Here is a 24,205-nt window from a genome sequence, read left to right on the forward strand (position 1 = left end):
AAAAGGAGTTTACTACTGACAATCCAAAAATATAATAAAATCAGTTGAAGCCTGTTTAGAAAGATTTAGAACTTATAAGTACATACATATTATACTAAAGTATAAATTACATATAATGTAGTATAATATATACATGTGTATGTATATATCCCTGCTGAAATTACCTGCCAGTAATACCTGAAGAAACTCCTCTTAGAATAAGGTGTATTTTAACATTTCATTGTAGTGGAAGTTAAAGTAGCTTATTTTACTCACCTTTTTTGACTACAGTTTTTCTGACTCAATTACAATGTTCCTGTGTGGTTCAAAACCAATAAAAATATTAGTAAAATCAGTCCATGTCATAAAATTGTATTCCATCTAGTTAATTTGATACAAAATAATATAATTATAAATAAAATAATAATTGAGTTATTTTTATTGGAAATAGTCTAATACAGTGAGACCCTTTATCTTATATTTAAAATATTAAAAACTATAATTTCATATTCCATGTAATATATGTATTTTAATTTTAATTTAATTTCCTTTGTTACTCACTGCTAGACTGTATCTGTTTTCTATTGCTGTTATAAGAAATTAGCACCAAGTTAGTGACTTAAACACTAATTTATTGTCTCACAGTTATGTAGGTCAGAAATTCGTGCAGGCTCAATGGCTTCTGCTGCTTAGAATCTCAGCAAAATCAAAAAGTCAGCAGGTCTAGTCTCTTATCTGGAGGCTATGGGAGGCTATGTGCTTCCCATCTCATCCAGGCTATGGGCAGACTTCAGGTTTAGTGGTTGTAGAAGCGAGCTTCCTGTTTCCTTGCTGGTTGTCAGGTGGAGTACTTGTCAACTTCCAGAGGACATCCTGTTTCATGACTCTTTCCACCATTCCTTCATCTTCAAAACAGGCAAGGTGGATTAAGTTTCCTCATGCTTTGAATCTCTCTGACCTACCCTCTGTCTCATTTAATTTCCCTTGCTTATAGGGACTGTTGTAATAAGACTGAACCCACCCCTCAGGATAATTTTCCTATTTTAAGCATATTCACAGGTTCCAGAGGTTTTGGCATGGACATTGTGTTATGCAATTATTGCACTGCTATGAAGAAATACCTGGGTATTTTATAAAGAAAAGAGGTTTAATTGGTTCATTCTTCTACAGGTTTTATGAGAAACATGGTGCTGGCATCTGTTCAGCTTCTGCTGAAACCTCAGGGAGCTTTTAATCAGGGTGGAAGGCAAAGAGGGGCTGGCATATCACATGGCAAAAGCAAGAGCAAGAGAGAAAGACTGAAGGAGGGAGGTGTCACACACTTTTGAACAACCAGATCTCTTGGGAACTAAGAGGGAGAGCTCAGTTAGCACCAAAGGGATGGTCCAAGCCATTCCTGATGGACTCAGCTCTGTGATCCAAACACCCCACACCAGGCCCCAATTTCAGTATTGGGGATTACATTTCAATATGAGATTTGGGTGGGGACAAACATCCAAACCATTTGATTCTTATGCATTCTTATGCCTACATAAGTTAGGTAGTCAGAGGACAACAGGATCCAGGCAGAGTTTAAACAAGCAGATTAAGGAGAGAGAAACAATACAACAGACACAGACCTCTCCTGGTTACTCTTGCAGTGAGATTCTCTCTCCTTGATAAGGATAACAAAATGTTATAATATAAACGAATGACACACACACACACACAGGCATATAGTACAAAAAGTAACTGGAGGCAGTGCCATATGTTATAGAGGAAGCTTTGGGTAATTTTGAGAGGGATGTGTGCTGCAGACATTCAGTGCTGAAATTAGGCGAGTAATTTGAGTTATTTATTAAAGGAGAGATGATTAAGCTGTGTGATTGAGAGAATTGGGAATGGTGCATACCTTTTATTTATTTCCCTGAATTTGGTAAAACTCAGTGTAGATAAGAAATTATGCAACTGAATATCTGTGGAGTCACTCCTGTTTGGCTTGTAGAAATGGAAGCTCTAGCTCTTGTCTGGATTGTAGCAAGTTACTGTTTAGATGCTCCCTCTGTCCTCTTTTCCTACCCACAGTGAGTAGATGGGAGTCAATAGATATCTCTTTATTTTTGCTTGTTTCACATGAATTAGAAGAAAAAAGATGTCAGCAGAATTTAAGATGCAGAGATAACTGCATGGAAGTAGAAGACATATGAAATGATATCCTACTGCATGACAGATTATCAGGACTCATTTCAGGTCTGTTTCTTGGTTTTCTTAATTTGCCATTGTTTGGACCCGTTTCTGGATACTAAGCTTCCTGTTTTGGATTTATGTCTCACAGCCTTATATGTTCATCAATTTTCACCTTGGCTGAATTGGCCGCCCAATCCTTCCCCTTAAACATGTACTTTTCATTCCATTTATCAATTCTAGCTATACCTATCTGGTTGCCGCCCCGGAATTCAACTTATTTGTGTTTGTGGAGTAATTTTTAACAACTTTATCAAAGTGTTTTTATAATCCCAGTTTATACCCCTGTTCCCTTCTTCCCATCCTATTTCCTTCCTACCATCTACTGGAAACTGATGCCAGTTATCGCCCCTTGCAGCTCTTCAACTTCCCCTTGCCAGCATCTCAAATTACATATAGTGAGTGCCAAACCCAGAGATTTGATCTATTCCTCTTGTTCACAACAGTTTCTGCGCAAGGCCTATGACGCAACTGAAATATGATAATAGAAACTTATTCACAGTCTTAGGATTTTTTTTTAGTGTAGAAATTGAGACTCAGATTGACATATATATAACTTTTGTTAATTTCAATATATGCCTCAAATTCCAAGCCTTATGGGTTTGTGTTCCTATAAAGCAATACCTGAGGGTGGGTAATTTATAAAGAAAAAAAGACATATTTTTCTCACAATTCTGGATGGTTGGAAAGTTCAAGATTGTACATCTGCATCTGGTGAGGACCTCAGGCTGCTGCCACTCTTGGCATAAGGTGACAGAGAGCCAGCTAGTGCACAGACCATACGGCAGGACATGAACCAAGAGAAAGGGCAGGGAGGTACCAGGCTCTTTTTAAGAACTAGCCCATGCAGGAACGAATAGAGTTAGAACTAACACACTACTGTGATAATGGCACCACAACATCCTTGAAGGATCCACCCCCATGGCCCAAACACCTACTTAGGCCCCACCTCCCAACCCAGCCAAACTGGGGATAACATTTCAACATGAGATTTGTTGGAAACAAAACATATCCAAACCATAAGTTTGATGAGTATACTTCAATGATAAATAAATTAATATTGGCTTTCTACTTTATTTACAAAATATATACAAAAGTCATTATATGTCATTATAATAATCATATTGGCTTGTGGTATCTAATAAATTGGAGCCACATTGAAGTGAATTCTGTACTGTACTTCAGCATGTAAATTCACCTGAACTTTATGTATTCAGTTGTAATTCTTCCAGTTATTTCTAGACTATATGTAGTTTATATTTCTAAATATCCTCCTAGAAAAGACATTTTTCATGTTAAAGTCCTTACCATAAGGAAGTTTGACATTCCAAATAATCTACTCTTTGTCACTAATATAATAAGGAGATATGAAATGGAAAATTTTACATTCATAACAACACAAAATTCTTATAAATTGCTGAAACATGAAGTAACCAAATAAACTTTATTATTGAAATGGTTTTCTTTAGAACATAAATGTGTAATGTATCTTTTCAAACTTGTTAAATCATAAAGAAGTACAGTGATTTTGTAACATGAACCACAGTATATATAAAACTATGTAGCATAAAATGTTCAGCTGCTAAGGTAGCAGGAAGGTTCCAGGAGATAATTTCATAAGTCTGGAAGTAATTCACCTGCTTCATTGATTGTCTTCATTTCAATTACCAAAATAGTAGGTCTTGATTCTCCTGTCTTTGGAGTTTATAAATTTCCTTTAGTCGAATCTGCGTGTTTTGAAATGGTATTTCTTTTGTGTATTAGAAAGTTGAATAACTTTGAAGAAAATGGAAATGACATTACGTCGATTGTAGGAAAACTAGAAAGATGCAATATCTTTCTTTATGAGGGTCAGGACCGGCACTACCATAACAAAGGCATGTTAATAAGAGAAAAGCAAAACAAATTTGTTTAGTCCAAGTTTTACATGACAGAGAAACCTTCAAAAATGAAAACCTAAAACTCAGGAAAAACTGTGTATGTTTAGGCTCATTGAAGAATGGACAGTCGAGCAGAAATGTGATTGGACAAAAGGCTATGCTCTAATGATAATAAACTGGAAGGGGCAACACAGAGAGGCCTGACGGTTCAGATTCTTCTGTCCTGCCTGTATAGCATTTCTTCCTTTCGAGTACAGGGCAGGACCTCTCTGGAATGAAGATCTTTAAGGAAAATAAGAGAAGGTTTTATGGCTTGCTTTGTAGGAGGTGGTTTCTAGTTTCTAAGACCCACCTTTGGGAAGAGAAATTCTGATTTTTATGATTTTCTTCCGGGTAGAAAGAGGGATGGGAGACAGGAGGGCAAGAGAATGTGTGCTGATGAGGTTTGATCAGTGGTGACTTAAGAAAGGTTATTAGACTGCTTATTTGTTTATATGTTGACTTTCCATAAATGATTTTTGAGTTGAATGTTGTAAAATGTAAGTCTTTATATTTTTATTTTCACTTTGGGGGTTTTTTTTTTCTTATAACAAACCAGTCTACTAATTTCCAAGGAACATTTATATTAGTATATTTAAAAGGCCAAAATAGCATTACCCTTATTTAATAATTAATTTAATCACAGGTAGCTAAAATTTGGCTTTATCCAACATGAAGACTTTTCCTAGAGAAGCGCTTATATTCAGAATTAAACTAAAATTTTAGTTCAGAAGTATAAAATGCTGCTATCTAATTTAAGAATAAAATACAAGTTTTTAGAAAGTTGTGTGGAAAGTTTTACATGAGACGAGAAAGGCCAAAGAATTGATACCATGTTTAAAAATATTTGGGTTGAGGCCGGGCGCGGTGGCTCACGCCTGTAATCCCAGCACTTTGGGAGGCTGAGGCGGGCGGATCACAAGGTCAGGAGATCGAGACCATGGTGAAACCCCGTCTCTACTAAAAAATAGAAAAAAATTAGCCGGGCGATTTGGGTTGAATCTATAAACTAATAATATGGGCCAGCTGTGGTGGCTCATACCTGTAATCCCAGCACTTTGCAGGCCAAAGCTGTCAGATTATTTGAGGTCAGGAGTTCGAGACCAGCCTGACCAACATGATGAAACCCCATCTCTACTAAGATAAAAAATTAGGCATGGTGACGAGTGCCTGTAATCTCAACTACTTGAGAGTCTGAGGCAGGAGAATCACTTTAACCCAGGAGGTGGAGGTTGCAGTGAGCCAAGATTGCGCCACTGCACTCCAGCCTGGTTGATAGAGTAAGACTCCCTCTTAAAATAAAAGTAAACTGTTAATTTGGATGAATGTTACAATGTTCTATAACATGGGTGAATTTTAATTGCAGTACCATTGAGTATCTATTAAGTCTAAGTCACTACATAAGGCCTTTCCCTACATTTGAGCCAGAGCAGATATTCGGTCTCAGCTGCCTCTTACCTTGCCAATGATTGGGATTAGCACTACTAGCCAGGGGTCAAGGTGTATACAGTATGTATAAGGTTGTAAGAACATTGAACAAGAAAAGAAAACTGAAGCTTTAGCTTTTATGACTACCCTCTAGGGCATTATTAATAAGTCCACAAACTGTGAAAAAAACTGTAAAAATGCTCCACTCTAGTAAAAAATAAAAGGACAGTGCTACCTTCCAGATCCTAATGATGTAAATCCTACTGTGCTTTGAATAAAACCTATAATCTCACAGTATTTAAAACTTAAAGTGCTGGGGAAGTATTAAGATTTCATTTTTTTTTTTCACATTTACTTAGCTGTCTTCTGAAAACGAATAAGATCCACTATCTTATTTTGACAGATTTTAAATTATTGTGTTTTGTATACACATTTGTTTTGTGACTTTTATTGCATTTGCATTTCACCTTGGCACTTTTTAAGTACACTTAATTATTAAATATTTTTTAATGGCGAGGACAACTATGAGTTGACCTTTCCTGAAGATAGTGGTGAAAATGCCAATATACTAAAGCGACATCTGCCATAATGATGAGGAGCCGTAGTTTAAATAGATCTGGGTTGCTACTATACTCTCCAAGTTAGTGTCCTAGTTTCTTCTCTTGTTTCTCACTTTCCATTTTCCACAGAGCAGCTACAGATATCTTTTTTAAAATACATCAATCATATATAATTCTCCTACTTAAAACTGTGAAATGATCTTAGGAGAAATTTAGTTGTCTTTCCTCAGTTCAAAAGCCCTACAAAGCCTGACTTTGGTACTTGCCTTCCTCTCGCTCCCTATTCATCCTCAACACAGTCCTCCTCACTTGTTCTCTTCAATCACCTTGGCTTTCCTTCTGTCCCTTGAGTGCACCACCTCCTTGCAGCCTTAGCACTTTTGCACTTACAGTCACCCGTGACTGACACCATCTGCCCTTAGACCATCCCAAAGGTACTTCTTCCTTGTCATTCTGGTCTCAGTTAGGAGGTCATGTTTTCAATGTGGGCTCCCCTGACCACCTCATCAAAAATAACATTCTCCCCCAACTTATTATATCACTTTACTACATTTTCTTTACAGTTGAGTTATTTTGTTCAGTTATTTTCTGATTTGTTCTCCCCTACACATAGGTAAGTTTCCTGAGGGTGATGCCTTTGTATTGCATACTACATCATAGGCTATAAACACATATTTGCTGGAATAATAACAAAATTCCATGTTAAAGTACTTTTATATAAATGCTGATGTACATCATGATATAAGATGCAGTTTTTAGCTGAGCAACAGTCAGACAACTCCATTTTATTTATTTGTCCTGGCAACCTGAATAAAAGCATACGTAATCTGTGAGTGTGTGTTGCCTTTAAGGACAAGCACATAAGTGGTCATCTAATGTTCACAGGGCACAAGTTTTGATACTGATTTATTTTCCACCCACTGTGCATCTGTTGTGGCAATACTTAGAGCCTGTGAACTGAAGTGAAGGAAACATTTACAATGCTGAATAACCTAAAGGGAAGACAAGGGTATCTAATTAGTCTTTCTTGTGACAATCTTTTTTGGATTAATATTCTTTTCTTTTGAAAAGTCTAACAGTGGTGCTTATGTCACCGACTCTACTGATAATTAATAGTGTTCACCATACACCTACACATACTCCCTCCAAAATATCCTTGTGTAATGCCGCTACTGGAAAGAACAATTTCAATTAGAGAGAAGAGCTTTTGAAGTGTATATCATGTGGTCTATTATAAGAAATGTGTCCTATTATAAATGAAAAAAATCTCTGCCATGACATAATATTTTATGCAGCATGCCTGGTATGTTATTTAACAAAACATTTTATGGATACCTCATTAGGACATGACTTGATTAAGAAGCAGGACTAGCATTCACCCACATTGTCTTTTCTTGAATCTCTAAGATGTGTTCCTGTATGATTTTCACCCTACTTATAAGCTTATTAACTTAGGAATGTGGTGACAGGGCCTTTGTCTTTGAATCTTGTAATTATAATTAATAGTAAGTTAAAGGGAAGTAGAAAGCTTATATTCAAAGTTTGAAGTAAAATGAATTTGTGGCACTTAGGACAGGTGCCAGGAAGAAATTAAGCAAAAGCTTATTATTCTTATTTATTAGAACTTTGGGATGACATCTTTGAGGATGAAAGTCATTTTATGTTTACAAGAGGGAGACCTATTTGCAGACAAAGCTTGAGGAAAGGCATCCTGCTATCTTCAGCTCCACATCCCTTTTCCCCCCAAATCAGCAACTACTTTGTGCCAGTTGCATACATGCAAGTAAGGATAGGAGTGAATCTGTACATACTCTCCACTATTTCCCTCAGTGTGTTCCTGAAATCCCTATCATGAAAGAAACAACCACAAAATTCCCTTATATTCACTTGTGAAAGTGTTATTTATGACACTACATTTTTGTCAGAGAGTGACTTAACATCATATAAATCCAGTGTTTATCAAAACTAAGAGAAAACATCATTTAATTGTAAATATCTACAGTTTTAAGTAGTGAATGTCCTACCTATGGTCTTTAAAAGAAGAGCATATGAATGATAGATGTTAACTATATGAAGGGCCAAATTACAATGAAGTTCAATAATGTTGAATAATAGTAATAACAGTTAACATTTGTGGAAAGTTGACAAATGCTCAGATAATTGTTCTAACTACTTTACATATATCAACTTATTTTATACTCAAATGCCCTGATGGATCAGTATTTTTACCCTGTTTTCACAAATAAGAAAGCTGAGCTGTACAACATACTCAGCTGGTAATTAAGTTGTGGGCCATTCTTCAAATCTAGGCAGGCAGGTCCCAGGGACCCTGTCTCTCTGTGCTATGATAATGTTCACTAAATTTTCATTATGTGTCTAGCACTATTCTAAGTCCTGTACAAGTATTAACTTAAAAAATTCCCATAATAAGCTTTTGTGATCAATACTACAGTAGTCCCATTTCTTCAGGTGAGGTACCTGACAAAAATGCCGATAAGGAAATTTATCAAAGAATGTCTAGCTAGCTAACACTGGAGCAAGAGTTCAAACTCACATCTTACTCTAGAGCCCATGCTCTTAAACATTAATCTACTCCACGTCATGCAAATGTTTAGGGATCAGCAAACTATGGCCCACAGGCCAAACCTAGCCCACCAACTGGTTTTGTGACTAGTTTTATTGGAATACATCCTTAATCCTTAACAGTAGTTATAACCTTTTACACATGGTTAGAAAATACCAAAAAAAAAAAAAAAAAAAAAAAAAAAAAAGACCAGTTCTTTAGAAACTTCAAAATGCATCTCAATAAGTCCCCTAGACATACATAAAACAACATTCTTTGCTCTTGCTTTCATCTAAAAAAGAAAAGTCAACACAGGTATTGAGCTAACTCTACTTAAGTATACGGACTTGAGACAGTTCACTCAAGTTCGTGTATTCTGGCTTTGCCACTTCCTACTTTTGTGACCTTGGGTGGATCACTTAACCTCTGTGTGTCCCAGTTCTTCTACCTGGAAAAATGGGGATAGTGGTAAACATACTCATAGGAGAACAGGAATATCTCATTTTATCGCACTTCACTTTACTGCATTTCATAGATAATGCTTTTTTTTCTAACTGAAGTGTACTAGTTAATACTCACGCTGTTATAAAGACATACCTGAGACTGGGAAATTTATAAAGAAAAGAGGTTTAATTGGCTCACAGTTCTGCATGGCTGGGGAGGCCACAGGAAATTCACAATCATGGCGAAAGGCACCTCTTCACAGGGCAGCAGGAGAGGGAATGAGAGCTGAGTGGAGAGGGAAGTCCCATATGAAACCATCAGATCTCATAAGAACTCACTCACTATCATCAGAACAGCATGGGGGAAACCACCCCCCATGATTCAATTTTCTCTACCTGGTGCTGGCCTTGACATGTGGGGATTATTACAATTCAAGGTGAGATTTGGGTGGGTATACAGAGCCAAACCATATCATTTTACCCTGGCCCCTCCCAAATCTCATGCCCTCAAATTTCAAAACACAATCATGTCCTTCCCAGCCCCCAAAGTCTCAACTCATTTCAGCACTAAGAAGTCCAAGTCCAAAGTCTCATCTGAGACAAGTTCCTTCTGCCTATGAGCATGTAAAATCAAAAGCAAATTAGTTACTTCCTACACACACTGGGGATACAGGCAGTTGGTAAATACACCCATTCCAGATGGGAGAAATTGGACAAAACAAAGAGTCTACAGGTGCCATGCAAGTCCAAAATCCAATAGGGCAGTCATTAAATCTTAAAGTTCCAAAATGATCTCTTTGACTCCATGTCTCACATCCAGATCACATTGATGCAAGAGGTGGACTCCTGTAGCCTTGGGAAGCTCCACCCTGTGACTTTACAGCGTACAGCCCCCTCCCAGCTGCTTTCATGGGTGTTGAGTGCCTGCAGCTTTTCCAGTTGCACAGTGCAAGCTGTCAGTAAACCTATCATTCTGGGGTCTAAAGGACAGTGGCCCTCTTCTCACAGCTCCATTAGGCAGTGCCCCAGTTGGGACTGTTTGTGGGGGCTCCAAACCCACATTTCCCTTCCACATTGCCCTAGCAGAGGTTCTCTATGAGGAATCCAACCTACAGCAAACTTCTGCCTGGACATCCAGACATGTTTATACATCTTCTGAAATCTAGGCAGAGGTTCCCAAACCTCAATTCTTGACTTCTGCTCCCCTGCAGACCCAACACATATAAGTTGCCAAGGTTTGGGGCTTGCACCCTCTGAAGCAAAGGCCTGAGCTGTATGTTGACCCCTGTTAGTCGTGGCTGGGATGCAGGGCACTGAGTCCCAAGACTGCACAAAGCAGCAAGGGCCTGGGCCAGGCCCATGAAACCGTTTTTTCCTCTTAGGCCTCTGGGCTTGTGATGGGAAGGAGTGCTGTGAAGACCTCTGACATGCCCTGGAAACATTTTCCACATCCTCTTGGTGATTAACATTTGGCTCCTCATTGCTTATGCAAATTTCTGCAACCAGCTTGAATTTCTCCTCATAAAATGGGTTTTTCTTTTTTATCTCATCATCAGGCTGCAAATTTTCTGAGCTTGTATGCTCTGCCTCTCTTTTAAACATAAGTTCCAATTCCAAACCATATCTTTGTGAATGCATAAAACTGAAGGCTTTTAAGAGCACTCAAGTCAAATGTTTTGCTGCTTAGAAATTTCTTCTGCCAGATGCCCTAAATCATCTCTCTCAAGTTCAAAGTTCCACAGATCTCCAGGGTAGGGGCAGAATGCTGCCAGTCTCTTTACTAAAGCATAGCAAGAGTCACTGGAATAAAGCAAGAGTTTATTCCAGTTCCCAACAGGTTCCTCATCTCCATCTGAGACCACCTCAGCCTGTACTTCATTGTTCATATCAATAGCAGCATTTTAGTCAAAGCCATTCAACAAGTCTCTAGGAAGTTCCAAATATTCCCACAACTTCATGTCTTCTTCTGAATCCTCCAAACTGTTCCAATCTCTGCCTGTTACCCAGTTTCAAAGTCGCTTCCACATTTTCAGGTATCTTTACAGCAGCATTCCACTCTCTGTGGTACTAATTTACTTTATTAGTTTATTCTCACGCTGCTATAAAGACATACCTGAGACTGAGTAATTTATAAAGGAAAGCGGTTTAATTGACACATAGTTCTGCATGGCTGGGGAGGCCTCAAGAAACTTAAAATTATGGTTGAAGGCACCTCTTCTCAGGGTAGCGAGAGAGAGAATGAGAGCAGAGTAAGAGGGAAGCCCCATATGAAACAATAAAATCTCATGAGAACTCACTATTATGAAAACAGCATGGGGGAAACCACCCCTGTGATGCAATTTTCTCCACCTGGTCTTGCCCTTGACATGTGGGGAGTATTACAATTCAAGGTGAGATTTGGGTGGGGACACAGAGCCAAACCACATCATGAATGTTGGTGGCAACCCTGCATGAAGCAAGTTTATTAGCACCATTTTTTTCCAACAGTGTGAGCTCACTTCATATTTCTGTGCCACGTTTCGATAATTCTTCCAATATTTCAAACTTTTTCATTACTGTTATGTCTGTTATGGCGATGTATGATTGGTGATCTTTAACATTACTATTTTAATTCTTTTGGGATGCCAAGAACCACGCCCATGTAAGACCACAAACTTAATCGATAAGTGTTGGTTTGTTCTGCCTGTTTCACCCGTTGGCCATTTCCCCATTTCTCTTCCCTTCATCAGGCCTCCCTATTGCCTGAGACACAACAATATTGAAATGAGGCCACTTAATAACCCTACATGTTCAAGTGAAAGGAGGAGTTGCATGTCTCTCACTTTAAATTAAATGCTAGAAATGATTAAGTGTATTAAGGAAGGTATAGTGAAAGCTGAGATAGACTGAAAGCTGGGCCTTTTAAGCCAAACAGCTAGCCAAGTTGTGCTTGCAAGCGAAAAGTTCTGGAAAGAAATTAAAAGGTCTACCATGTACACACAAATGACAAGAAAGCAAAACAGCCTTATTGCTGACATGAGAAAGATTTAATGGTCTATATAAAAGATGAAACCAACCGCAACATTCCCTTAAGCCCAAGCCAAATCCAGAGCAAGGCCGTAACTAACTTTCTTCAGTTCTACAAAGGCTGGTAAGTGAGAAAGCTGCAAAGGAAAAGTTTGAAGCTAGCAGAGTTTGGTTCATGAGGTTTGAGGAAGGAAGCTATCTCCATAACATAAAAGTGTAAGGTGAAGCAACAAGTGCGGAAGTAGAAGCTATAACAAGTTATCCAGATGATGTAGCTAAGATAATGAAGGTGACTAAACTAAAAAATCATCAGCATAGGGTGTGGTGGCTCACACCTATAATCCCAGCACTTTGGGAGGCCAAGGAGGATGGGTGGCCTGAAGTCAGGAATTAGAGACCAGCCTGGCAAACATGGCGAAACCCTGTCTCTACCAAAAATACAAAAATTAGCCAGGCATGGTGGCGGGTGGCTAATCTCAGCTACTCAGGAGGCTGAAGCCAGAAAATTGCTTGAACCCGGGAGGCAGAGGTTGCAGTGAGCCAAGATCACTCTACTACACTCCAGCCTGGGTGACAGAGAGAGACTCTAATCTCAAAACACACACACACACACACACACACACACACACACACACACACACACAAAAATTATTCGGCATAAACAGCCCCTTATTGGAAGAATATATTATTTAAAACTCTTAAAGCTAGAAAGGTGAAGTTGATGCTTGGCTTCAACACTCCACATAACAGGATGACTCTCTTGTTAGGGGCTAATGCAGCTGGTATAAGTTGAAGCCAATGCTCATTGACCATTTTGGAAATCCTAGGACCTTTAAGATTATGCTAAATCTATTTTGCACATGTGACAACAAAACCCAGATGACATGGTTATAGCATGGTTTAATGAATATTTTAAGCCCACCTTTGAGACCTACTGTTCAAAATAAAATGATTCTTTACAAAATATTACTTCTCATTGAAAATGCACCTGGTCACTTAAGAACTGTGATGAAGATGTACAAGGAGACAAATGTTATTTTCATGCCTGCTGACAGAATATCAATTCTGCATCCCATGGGATCAATGAGTAATTTCAACTTTCAATTCTTATTTTTAAAAAAGTACATTTTGTAAGGCTATAGCTGCCATAGACAGTGATTCCTCTGATGGATCTGGGCAAAGTAAACTGAAAACCTTCTGGAAAGAGACTTTCATGATTCATAGGAAGAGATCAAAATATAAACATTAACAGAAGTTTGAAAGAAGTTGATGCCAACTCTCATGGATGACTTTGAGAGGTTCAAGACTTCCGTGGAGGAAGTCACATCAGATATGATAGAAATAGAAAAATAACCATAATTAGAAGTGCATCCTGAAAATGTGATTCAATGGCTGCAATTTTATGATAAAACTTGAATGGATAAAGAGTTGCTTCTTATTGATAAGCAAAGAAAGTAGTTTCTTGGGATGGAATCTACTCCTGGTGATGATGCTGTGAATACTGTTGAAATAACAAGGAAGGATTTAAAATATTTCATAAACATATTTGATAAAGATGTTTGAGAAGGTTGACTCCAGTTTTGAAAGAAGTTTCACTGTGGGTAAAATGCTATCAAACAGTATCACATGCTACTGAGAAATCTTTTTGAAATGAAAAGTACATCGATGTGGCAAACTTCATTGTTGTCTTATTTTCAGAAATTGCTACAACCATCTAGCCTTCAGGAACCACAACTCTGATTGGTCAGCAGTCATCACCATCAAGGCAAGACCCTCCACCAGCAGAAAGCTTATGACTGGATGAATGTTAAGATGATCATCATTTTTTAGCAATAAAGTATTTTTTCATTGTCATTTTAGACATAATGCTATTATATAGTTAATACACTATAGTATAGGGTAAACATAACTTTTACATGTACTGGGAAACCAAAAAGTTTGTATGACTTACTTTATTGTGATATTCACTTTATTGAGATTGTCTGAAACCAAGATTGTCTGATACCTGGAGTATCTCCAAGGTATGCCTGTATTATAGCCACTGAATGAATTTATGTATGCAATTTTGGGAAGAGGAACTGACTCCTATAAAGTATTAGTTAGTACTCCTATTCTTCAGCTTCTTCAAAAGACTGATTCAGAGGTAAACAAAGTTGAGCCCTGAGTATAACTGGGTAAATTTTTAATGAATTAAAGGCCTATGGAATCAATGATTATTAAGTATTGTTCTACATTTATGTTTAGAGACCTCTATGAAAATAAAAGATAAAAACTCAGCCGGGCGCAGTGACTCATGCCTGTAATTCCGGCACTTTGGGTGGCCGAGGTGGGCGAATCAAGAGGTCAGGAGTTTGAGACCAGCCTGACAAACATGGTGAAATTCCATCTCTACTAAAAACACAAACGTTAGCCGGATATGGTAGCATACACCTGTAATCCCAGCTATTCAGGAGGCTAAGGCAGGAGAATTGCTTGAACTTCGGAGGGGGAGGTTGCAGTGAGCTGAGATTGCACCGCTGTACTCCAGTCTGGGCAACTGAGCGAGACTCTGTCTCAAAAAAAAAAAAAAAAAAAAAAAAAAAAAAAAAAAAAAAAAAGTCAATGCCCTTTGACAACTTGATGTACACATACTGGACTTGTACTGTTAGCACAAGAAAAGAAAGATCTTGTTAAGTGCAGCATGTACATCTGCACAGAAACTTACGTAGACAAATTGTAGGAGAGGCTCTCCTCCCTTAGTTTCTCCTGCAGTACCAGAGCATATTAACTGTAAAGAGCAGGGTCTTCTAACCCCTCTAAGACTATTGTGTCTGGTGGTACTGAGCTCTGATACAATACACAGACAATTCCTAAATTGGTTCTTTACCTCAGGGTTTAATAATGACTAAATGACTTAAGCATTTACTGGGTATGATAATAGTTACATCCAAGCTCTGTAACAGGAATTATTGATGTTTCTAGTACACATAGAAATAACAAATGATTGAATGATTCATACTAAGTAGGAGTAGCTAAAATTATGAGTCTTAAAACCAAGTCATACTGGGTTCAAAGTTGGTTTCCATTCACTACCAAAGGTAAGCTTGGGCAATTTACATGGTATTTCTACTAACTCTATTTATGGCATAAAATAACAATACTGATAGTACCAACATCAATCACTAAGTCATGTATTTGATGAATGTTTATTGAATAGCTACTATGTGCCAGCCACTATTGGGGTTGAGCGTACAGCAAACAACACAGATATGAACCCCGGCTCTTTTGAGCTTTCATTTCATTTGTGAGAACTAAGCATTTAGTACCAGGTATGGGGCACATTAAATTTTCAATGTTAAGTATCATTACCATTAGTTAATTATGATGAAGATGATGACATTATGTCTCATTATGGAGTTGAGAACAACACAGTTTCTGTATGTGGGAAAACATTTCTGGTCCATGGCCCTTAAACTGTGCTTCCCTCCCACAGGGGTGATTTGAACTGAGATTTGGAACTCCTCACTGGGGTTCTTTATCGCTATGTCCACTATTTGCTGATGCACTTATTCCATGAATAATTGAAAATCATGTATTTATTAATGTATTATCAAAGCATTAAATTCCTTTCTATATATGCTGAAAATATTTCTATTCAGCTAAAGAACATTTTATGCCTGGCTGAAATGTGTGTAGAATTATCCACAAAGTCATTTACAGATATATATATATATCTGTGTGTGTATATATGTGTGTGTGTATATATATGCGTGTATATATGTATATATGTGTATATATGTATACACATATGTATATGTGTATATATGTATACACATATGTATATGTGTATATATGTATACACATGTATATGTGTATATATGTATATATGTACATATGTGTGTATATACACACACATATACATGTGTATACATGTATGTATCTATGCCAGTGTTAGAAAAGGAATATATGGACAAAGGAATCAGAGTGTGATTAGGAGGATCAGTCCATGTGGAATGGGAGTCAAAGTTGTTTAAGGTGTCACAGAAGAGGCCATAAAGTGGAGGGGATGAGAAGAGTCAGAAAAAAGTACTTCCAAAACTGATTAGCCATCAATGGGTTTGTATTTATATTTTTGCCTTAACTTCTACAAATAGCTCCTCTCACAAAAGTCATTTTGGAAACTTATCTTTCAAAGTTCGTAAAAACATCAATGATTTTAGTTATCTTCACTTAAAGAGGGTAATTTATCATCTGGTCAAGTGTGCGTGTGTCTGCCAGGAAAGCTGTGAGCCAACATACATCATACTCAGTAGCTTCAAGGATTCGGTTTGCCTTCTTGTGTGTATTTGAATACAGAATTCATTTTAATCTGACATTTTTTACCTCTCATCATATTTTTCTTCTAATTAAGTTCTATAAATGTATCTTCTATCCGGTTTGAGCAGTAATAAATTCTTTACTTAAATTGGCCTTCTGAAAGTCACAAACCAACATTATGATGAATTGCAAAATGAATAATTTCCCTTCCACTGTGTTTATTTTGAGCAGCAAAATGCTGGAGAAAAATGAAAAAATGTTTCACTAGGAAGAAGGCCATGCCCATAGTGGTTACATGGCTTTGACCTGAATGCTGCTAATGCTGAAGCCAGTAGATTCCCAAAACTGTGTAGGTCTAATTTAAAAATAATTTTTCAGTTGATAATTTTAGAGTTTAATGATATTAATGTAAGGTATAAATAATGAGATATGTTTTGCTCTCATGTAAGCCTGGAGTTAGTTAGCCATGTTGGTGTGGACTAGAGCCATGATTTCTTTGGGAAATGTATTTCCTAAAATCCATATTTCAGCAGAAAAGAACAAGGCCATTTATAGAATAGACTAAGGGAAAAATGAACATGTGATTGCTATTTTTTAAATAATCATGTGTCTTACTGAACTACATAGGCAAGTAAATGTATTGTCTTCGAGTTTAGATGGCCAAATTGAAATTGAACAATTTGTTACTAATATTTAGGTTGGAATTTTAATAGGTGCTTAAGTTGGACATATCTGTTCCCATTACCATTGTAAGGCATAGATGATACTTTATATAAATAAGATTAAAGCATTACCATAGATAAAGTATCAGGCATTAACCTTGTATACTTTGATTTTAAAATAGTTAAGCTCTAGTATTAAAATAGCCACAGTGATCAGAGTCCAGTTCAAATAATAGTGCTTAATGTGTTAATCATTAATCTTACATACTTCTTTCTTATTTCTCTCTATGCCTGTATGGAGTGGGAATTGCCTTCTGAATCTTGAATTCATTACTGTAATTTGTGTACCGTGCATTGACTGAAACCAATTTAAGTGGTATTTTAGGATAGAATTTTAGTTCCTTCACTTTGTGTAGATAGTGGGCCATGGAGTTAATGTTTCATTTATAGTATTTATTACAGAACTATGATGATGTGGTTATGATTCATGATCTTTTCCTGGATAATGGCTGATTTAAGACATATGATAGTTTGAAAAGAATGTTGATGTTCTATAGTAGCTAACCATGACCACTGGTCCAAATATCCCAACATAAAAATGCCATTGGCATAATTTTTCTTCCCTTAAAGAAAAACCAGAATTACTCTTTTTCAAACCAGAATTAGATATGCACAGTCACCTAAACCAACCACTTTGTCTTGCAAATGAGGAATCTGAGATCCAGTGAAGCTGATTAGATTGATGAAGATCAGAAAGCTATTAGTGTTAGAGCTATAGCAGGGATGCAGAACCTGCTTCCTCTTATTTTGGGGCCAATACTCTCAAAACTATCCTGCCTTCCTAAAATCGGATAACCACTGCCATTTCATTTATTCACATCCTGAAAACTCTTTTTTCTTTTTCCTTGTGCAGTGTCTCCATGCACCCCCACAAAGACATCCTAGTCTCCTGTGGCGAGGACCGACTCTGGAAGGTGTTGGGCCTTCCAAAAGGCAATGTGCTTCTCACGGGATTTGGCCACACTGATTGGCTTTCAGACTGCTGCTTCCATCCAAGGTCAGTGCACAGGACTCCTAGAAATAGCCTAATCTCTCTAGGAACGTGCTTGTTTACTCTGTTTCCGCACTCTGCTATCTTTGATGATGTTTTTCTTTCTGCAACAACACATCCTGCACTGAATTTCGAAGTGTATAGACAAATTCCCCCTTGGTTTTCATTATATTGACTTTTGACTGTTTTTGATATTTGGTACGTGTAAAACTTAGTCCACATACTTACGCATTTAACCAGAGGAATAAGCTTCTCAGGACAAGCATTATTAACATTCCTTGTGCTCACAAGCCCTGACAAGGCACAGAGATTTCTAGTCAATAATGCACGCCAGAATTTACCTTTGTTACTCTTTGGAGTTTTCTTTTTAGAGTTAATTTATGTACCAAAAAGGATCAGAGAGAAGTGATCAATTTTTTAAAAAATTCAGTGACACTAAAGGTATTAAAAAGAACAAAGCAATACTGAAAACACTGGGCCCTGTAATTTTTGAAATTCACTGAACCTAAATTCATTTGTACCTAAAAGACCAAGGACACAGAAGGGAGAACATTCTTAAAGACACAGATGGAAAACTGTCCATAGTTCCCTGTGGCCCATTCCTACCACCAATCTTGTTTTCTGTTCATCATTCTTCTTGGATCTGCTTCTTTCTAAAACTCTCTGGCCTGATTACTTTTGGTAACCCATAGTTCTTGGTGCTTTTCTAAACCATTCTATTTGGAAATTTTGTTCTTGGGAAGATTTCCTATGATTTATTTTCATATTTTCATTCAACTCCTTTTTAAAATCAATTTTTCTTTTATCTTTGCTATGAATGTCTATGAAATTAGATAGAACACTTTTACTTAAATTTAGAAATTTGTAAGTTAATGACAAGAGTAAACTAAGTTAGTTTTTAACTTCTGAATATCTTTCCAAAGTATAATTTATCTTTAGTACTAGATGTTTGACCCTAATTTATGAACATGCAGTGTATTCCATATCCAGTATGTAAATTAAACAGAGCCTTGCCACCCTCTCACCTCTTAGGAACATAAAACCCATGTTGCAGGCAGCGACAATACAATTAGAAGTATTGCCTATCACTTATGTAGCTACTGGGCATACTAATCAGATTTTGATAATGCCCTGTTACCATGACAGCCAGTGACTCAGATATTTTCTCATTAGTGTTTGACCAGCAATGGTCTTTTTAATAGATCTTCCTCTTTCCCATTCAATTACTGAAATTAATATAAGGTGAGATACATCATTATTCACTTATAATATGAATTTACATTTAGCACTTTCTTACGGCAGAATTGTAGTAAAATACTGCTATACTGTTTGCTTTTTTTCAGTGCATGAGACAAATATAAGGGGAGAAAATAAACATAACCATAAGTGTTTTTAAATGAGAGATATTGAATAGCAAATGTTCTTTTTGTAGAATTAATAAAAAAGAAAAAAATGATTATTAAAAACAACAACAAAAGGTCTATTTTGGTTTATTTGTGGTGAGACACATTCTGAAAGTGTTTACATCTCAGACCACAAACATTTTATAATCTTTGTATGCAAACCAACACTAAATAGCATATAAATATGAAAAAATATATATGTACCTACAGATAGTGTTGATGGATTTAAAGTTGTTGAAATTTATGTTTCCTAGAATTTAAATTTGTAATATTTGATTTTTCGTTTGGCTTATGTAATTTGGTCAGTAAGAAAAGATAGTTAATTACTAAAGATAATATATTTCCTAACTAATGGTATACTTTGTCTATAATTTAAAATCAAACCTAAAATAAGTTTGACTTAAATATTATACTCTAATCTGTAGTTGAATCTTCAGTGAATACAATTATTGTCTTCAGAGTACAGCTCTGGGTTCTGGTTGATTCTGCTTTCTTGGAACCCTAGGGTGGACAGTATATACCAACTTTTATTTTCCTCCTATGCTCTTCACACAAGAAACATAAACTTTTTCTTATTTTTTTTCTTTCCTTTGCTTTTCACATTTCCTTTATTTTTAATTTCAGTTGCTTCTAGTTGAATGTTTTCTCTAACTTCCAGCTGGATGCATTCCTGACTACAATGGTAACTGACACTGTCAGGCACTGTCTCTTCTGCAATGATGACATATCCAAATTTTGTTTGGGGGTCAATTAATCTTTGACATGATTGTGGTTCACCTTGACTGACACCAATCATTCTTCTTTGTCCTATTTCTCATATCATAGCAGACATCTCAAGTGCCTAATAATAAATACAACAGGCATAGTAATACTCATATCAGGCAAAAGAAGAGTGACAGGTTAAAAAAATGAACTGAGGGAGTAACTGACACTTGAGAATCCAGCTAATATGATGTCGAAATATGTAAAACAAAAAATCTCATAAAACAAGATGATAGTAAAAAAATATAATAATCAGAAAGACTTTAAGGTATCTCTTTCAACTTTTAATCTATCAAGTAAACAAAATTGTAGTGGAATTAGAAGAATTAATATGATAGTAAGTATAATTAACAGTATATATTTACCTCTGTACAAGGAGAGAATATACATTTTTTTAGTTCATTTATGGTTTCAAAAAGGCATAAATTCTTTACCCAAAATCTAGCATAAATTCCTCATAGTATAAATTATACAACCCATAATTTATGACCAAGATTCAATGATAAAAGGTGAAATGAAGTTAATAACCATTAATGAGAGTAATCACAAATTATTAAGACACATGTAAATGAATACTGAGTCAAAGAGGAACTATAAACTTTCATTACATAGTTGGTAGACGTTACAACTACAACATTTACCAAATTTATGAGATGTATCCAAAGCTGTATTCAGAGTAAAATTCATAGCTTTAAATTCTTTATCATTAAATAAGAAAAAAAATAAGTGGATTATGAATTCAAATTGAAAAAACAATGAAATACAAAAAGCAAAAGAAAAAATCAATGAAAATTAGAAATTAATAAATTAGAGTAGATGTATATTTATTTATATGTTGTATATTGATGAAAACTTCTGAACTTATATATATAATATATAAACAGTTATATATAAATTAAATATCCATATACATATAAATAATAGACATATATACATGCACATACATATGTAATTTCAGCAGTTTTCTGTCCTCAAGGGGAAAAAATAATGAAGAAGCTACAATACATTAGATATCCCAGCAAACTGCTGAAAATATGTTAATAAGTGAGGAAACATTAATATAAATAGCAACTTGGAAGGAGTTAGTACTGAATATACAGAAACTAGAATATATATACACTTCAATTTTTTAGGAAATAATAAATCTCTATGAAAGTAAACATTATCAATACTAAATCAAGATAGAAGAAAAACCTGGACTAGATTAAAAACAGTTGAAGAAACTGAGTTTTAAAGTTTTACCTTGCATGCCCATCTTTAGCAGTTTTACGAGTGAGATTTTAGAAACTTACCAAAACAAACAAAAAAGAAAGAAAGAAAGAAAAAAGAGTGTTAGAATAAAACAGGTAATTTTTAGGTTCATTACCTAGCCCAAGGACAGAAAAAAATAAAAGGGAAATTCATTACTGGTTTTAAAAATTAAGCATAAGCATAGTTTTAAACCTAGCAGATATAGTACTCACATGGTAACCAGAGACCCATTTCACTATTATGAATGCAAAACTTTAAAAAATGATACAGAAAATGAAATTCAGCTGTATGTTTTAAAAGAGCAATATACAATGACCAAGTAAGATTTGTACTTGGAAAACATGAAATACATAAATGAACTGACTATAAGGACATCATATAATAAATTATACTAAGAGATATTGAAGCTTACTTTAAAAAGTGGCATAAATCTAGCAACTATACCTGTCAATACACATATGTTTGCATACATTGTTAGGTTCCATGTGTTGGAATTGATTAGGGGAATAGATTTTGGAACAGCTAAAATCTATTAGTAAGATCTACCATGTGAATGTCAAACCTAGATACCATGAAGCTTAATGGGCGAAAAGCAGAATGGTGCTTACAGGAAATAGCTCAAGAGGGGAACATAAAACCAAACAGGTAAAAATGTAGATAATCCCCAAAGTCAAAACAGGAGCAAGAGTCCAAGCTAACATCTGTCTATGGAAGCTTAATTACTTCTCCAGTTGGTGTTTACTCTCTTTAAATGTTGACTACATATTTTCTTTTTTTTAACCCTTAATAATAATGACTACTTTTTTGTTGCAACACTAACACCATCTTACATATTTATAACTCAAAAAGTGAATGTGGAAATCCTGTAAGTTTTATACAAATATAATGCAGACTATACATACAGAAGACATTTAAAAACGTGCAAGTCTTCAAAACACTGCATTGCCTCAAAATAATACTATACACATAACTGATTATTTCTATCTATTGTTTACAGTGGAATTGGTTCTGTTTGTATCTAAGTTTTTAATTTCCTTAGTAGGACTTGTCTATCCAGATCTTTTTAAAGAAGGACATGGATAACTTTCATCACTGTGTAACTCGTCATTATTACATATTTACCACTAGATGGATTGGGAAGATAAAGCACCCTTTGCATTTACTTGGTAGACTGATGGAAGTGTTGGTAGCTGTTGAAAGTGATTCATCAATCATTGAAAATGATAAATGAATGGAACAATTCAGGGACTGTGCATTAGCGCAATCTTTGCACTACTGAAAGAAGAAAACGTATATTGCCAAAAAGTGGGAACATAAACATACCCTAGTGCAAGATAGAGGTCATATGGGTGGCCCGTTTTAGAATGCTAGCTTCACCATTGCTAGTCTTTTCAGGTTTCTCTTCTGTGAAATAGAAAGGATAATGATGCCTACTTTGTAGTTTGATTGTGAAGACTAACGTTATAATATCTGAAAAACACAAATATGATTGCTAGGCACACATATGCTCAATAAGTGTTAGCTATCATCATATTTTTCATTGATACAAATTTTAGAACTTAAAAAGATAGCTCAAATATTGTTATAAAACTGGCAGCCACACAATGGGCTACGAAGGGAAGAGGCAATTTTGTTTCTGGATTATACCAAATCCTGTTGGAAAAATGATATGCAACCATCAACATCAGTTGGTAAAATTTTGTCAAAAATTCATACCCAGTAAATGATGAAGATAGTTATAAACTGAAAACCAAATTCAGTTACTTCAAAATGTATGTTATCTAGCTGTTCTCAGCTCATAAAATGTAAATATTTCTTTAAAATTGTGCCAAACTCATCCTATTTGTTTTTAATAAAAATGAGAAATAATTCTGCATGTTTCCTATTTTTTTTAAGATTTTAGATTATGTTTTAGAAGGAAAACAAATTTGGCCAGAAACATCAACAGAATTCCATTTTAAAATCATCTTTTTGATTTGTTTTTTTGCACGATATAAAAAATATAGTGGTTGAACTTCCTTATCCACAGGCATGTTCTATTTTTGGCCCATTTAGACCAGCTTTGGGCAACAAAAACACATAGTTACATAATCAATATTCAGGTTAATAATGTTAGATCAGTAAAACTCATGCTACATTACTTAATAATTTATTAGTTGGTCTTTACCTACCAGAGGACTGCTTCGTAACAGTAATGTCCAGTTCACCAATGCTTGGAGTTGCATTTTCTTCTGTATGACCACAGCTTACTATGTGAAACAGCATGTAATTGCCCACATATCTCGCTAAGTGAAAGCAGTCGGATTAGTGGTTTAAACAATTTCACAGTGCCACATTTTATCCTGAGTTCCCTGCCTGAGTCAGAAATAGAGCTGACAGCATCCTGTTAAACAGAACTTCTATCCTTAGGAGCTGATTTATGAATTGTGAATAAATGGACCTCTCCAAAATACCTCATATTCTCTCTTCACTGTACAAGCTACCTATTCACATATTTATGTAGTGCCTAAAACCATAGTATGAAAACCCCTTGACAAGTATATTATTTAGATTTTTAAAAATATATACATGGGACTGGTCACGGTGGCTCACGCCTGTAATCCCAGCACTTTGGGAGGCCAAGGCGGGTGGATCACCTGAGGTCAGGATTTCAAGACCA

At 35.9% G+C, this 24,205-nt stretch overlaps 1 protein-coding gene across 1 annotated transcript in view; it reads left to right on the forward strand.

Annotated features, from left to right (window-relative positions):
* The first annotated feature begins 17,998 nt into the window (after positions 1-17,998).
* LOC119625297 (sperm-associated antigen 16 protein) overlaps positions 17,999-24,205 on the forward strand; it is a 572,840-nt gene continuing 566,633 nt past the window's right edge. Inside the window, exon 1 of the mRNA XM_038001577.2 lies at positions 17,999-18,136. Within this exon, the coding sequence (XP_037857505.2) occupies positions 18,000-18,136 (137 nt within the window). The 5' untranslated portion in view covers position 17,999. The remainder of the gene's footprint in view (positions 18,137-24,205) is intronic.

Source organism: Chlorocebus sabaeus, chromosome 10 (assembly GCF_047675955.1).
Source record: "Chlorocebus sabaeus isolate Y175 chromosome 10, mChlSab1.0.hap1, whole genome shotgun sequence".
Taxonomy (NCBI): Eukaryota; Metazoa; Chordata; class Mammalia; order Primates; family Cercopithecidae; genus Chlorocebus; species Chlorocebus sabaeus.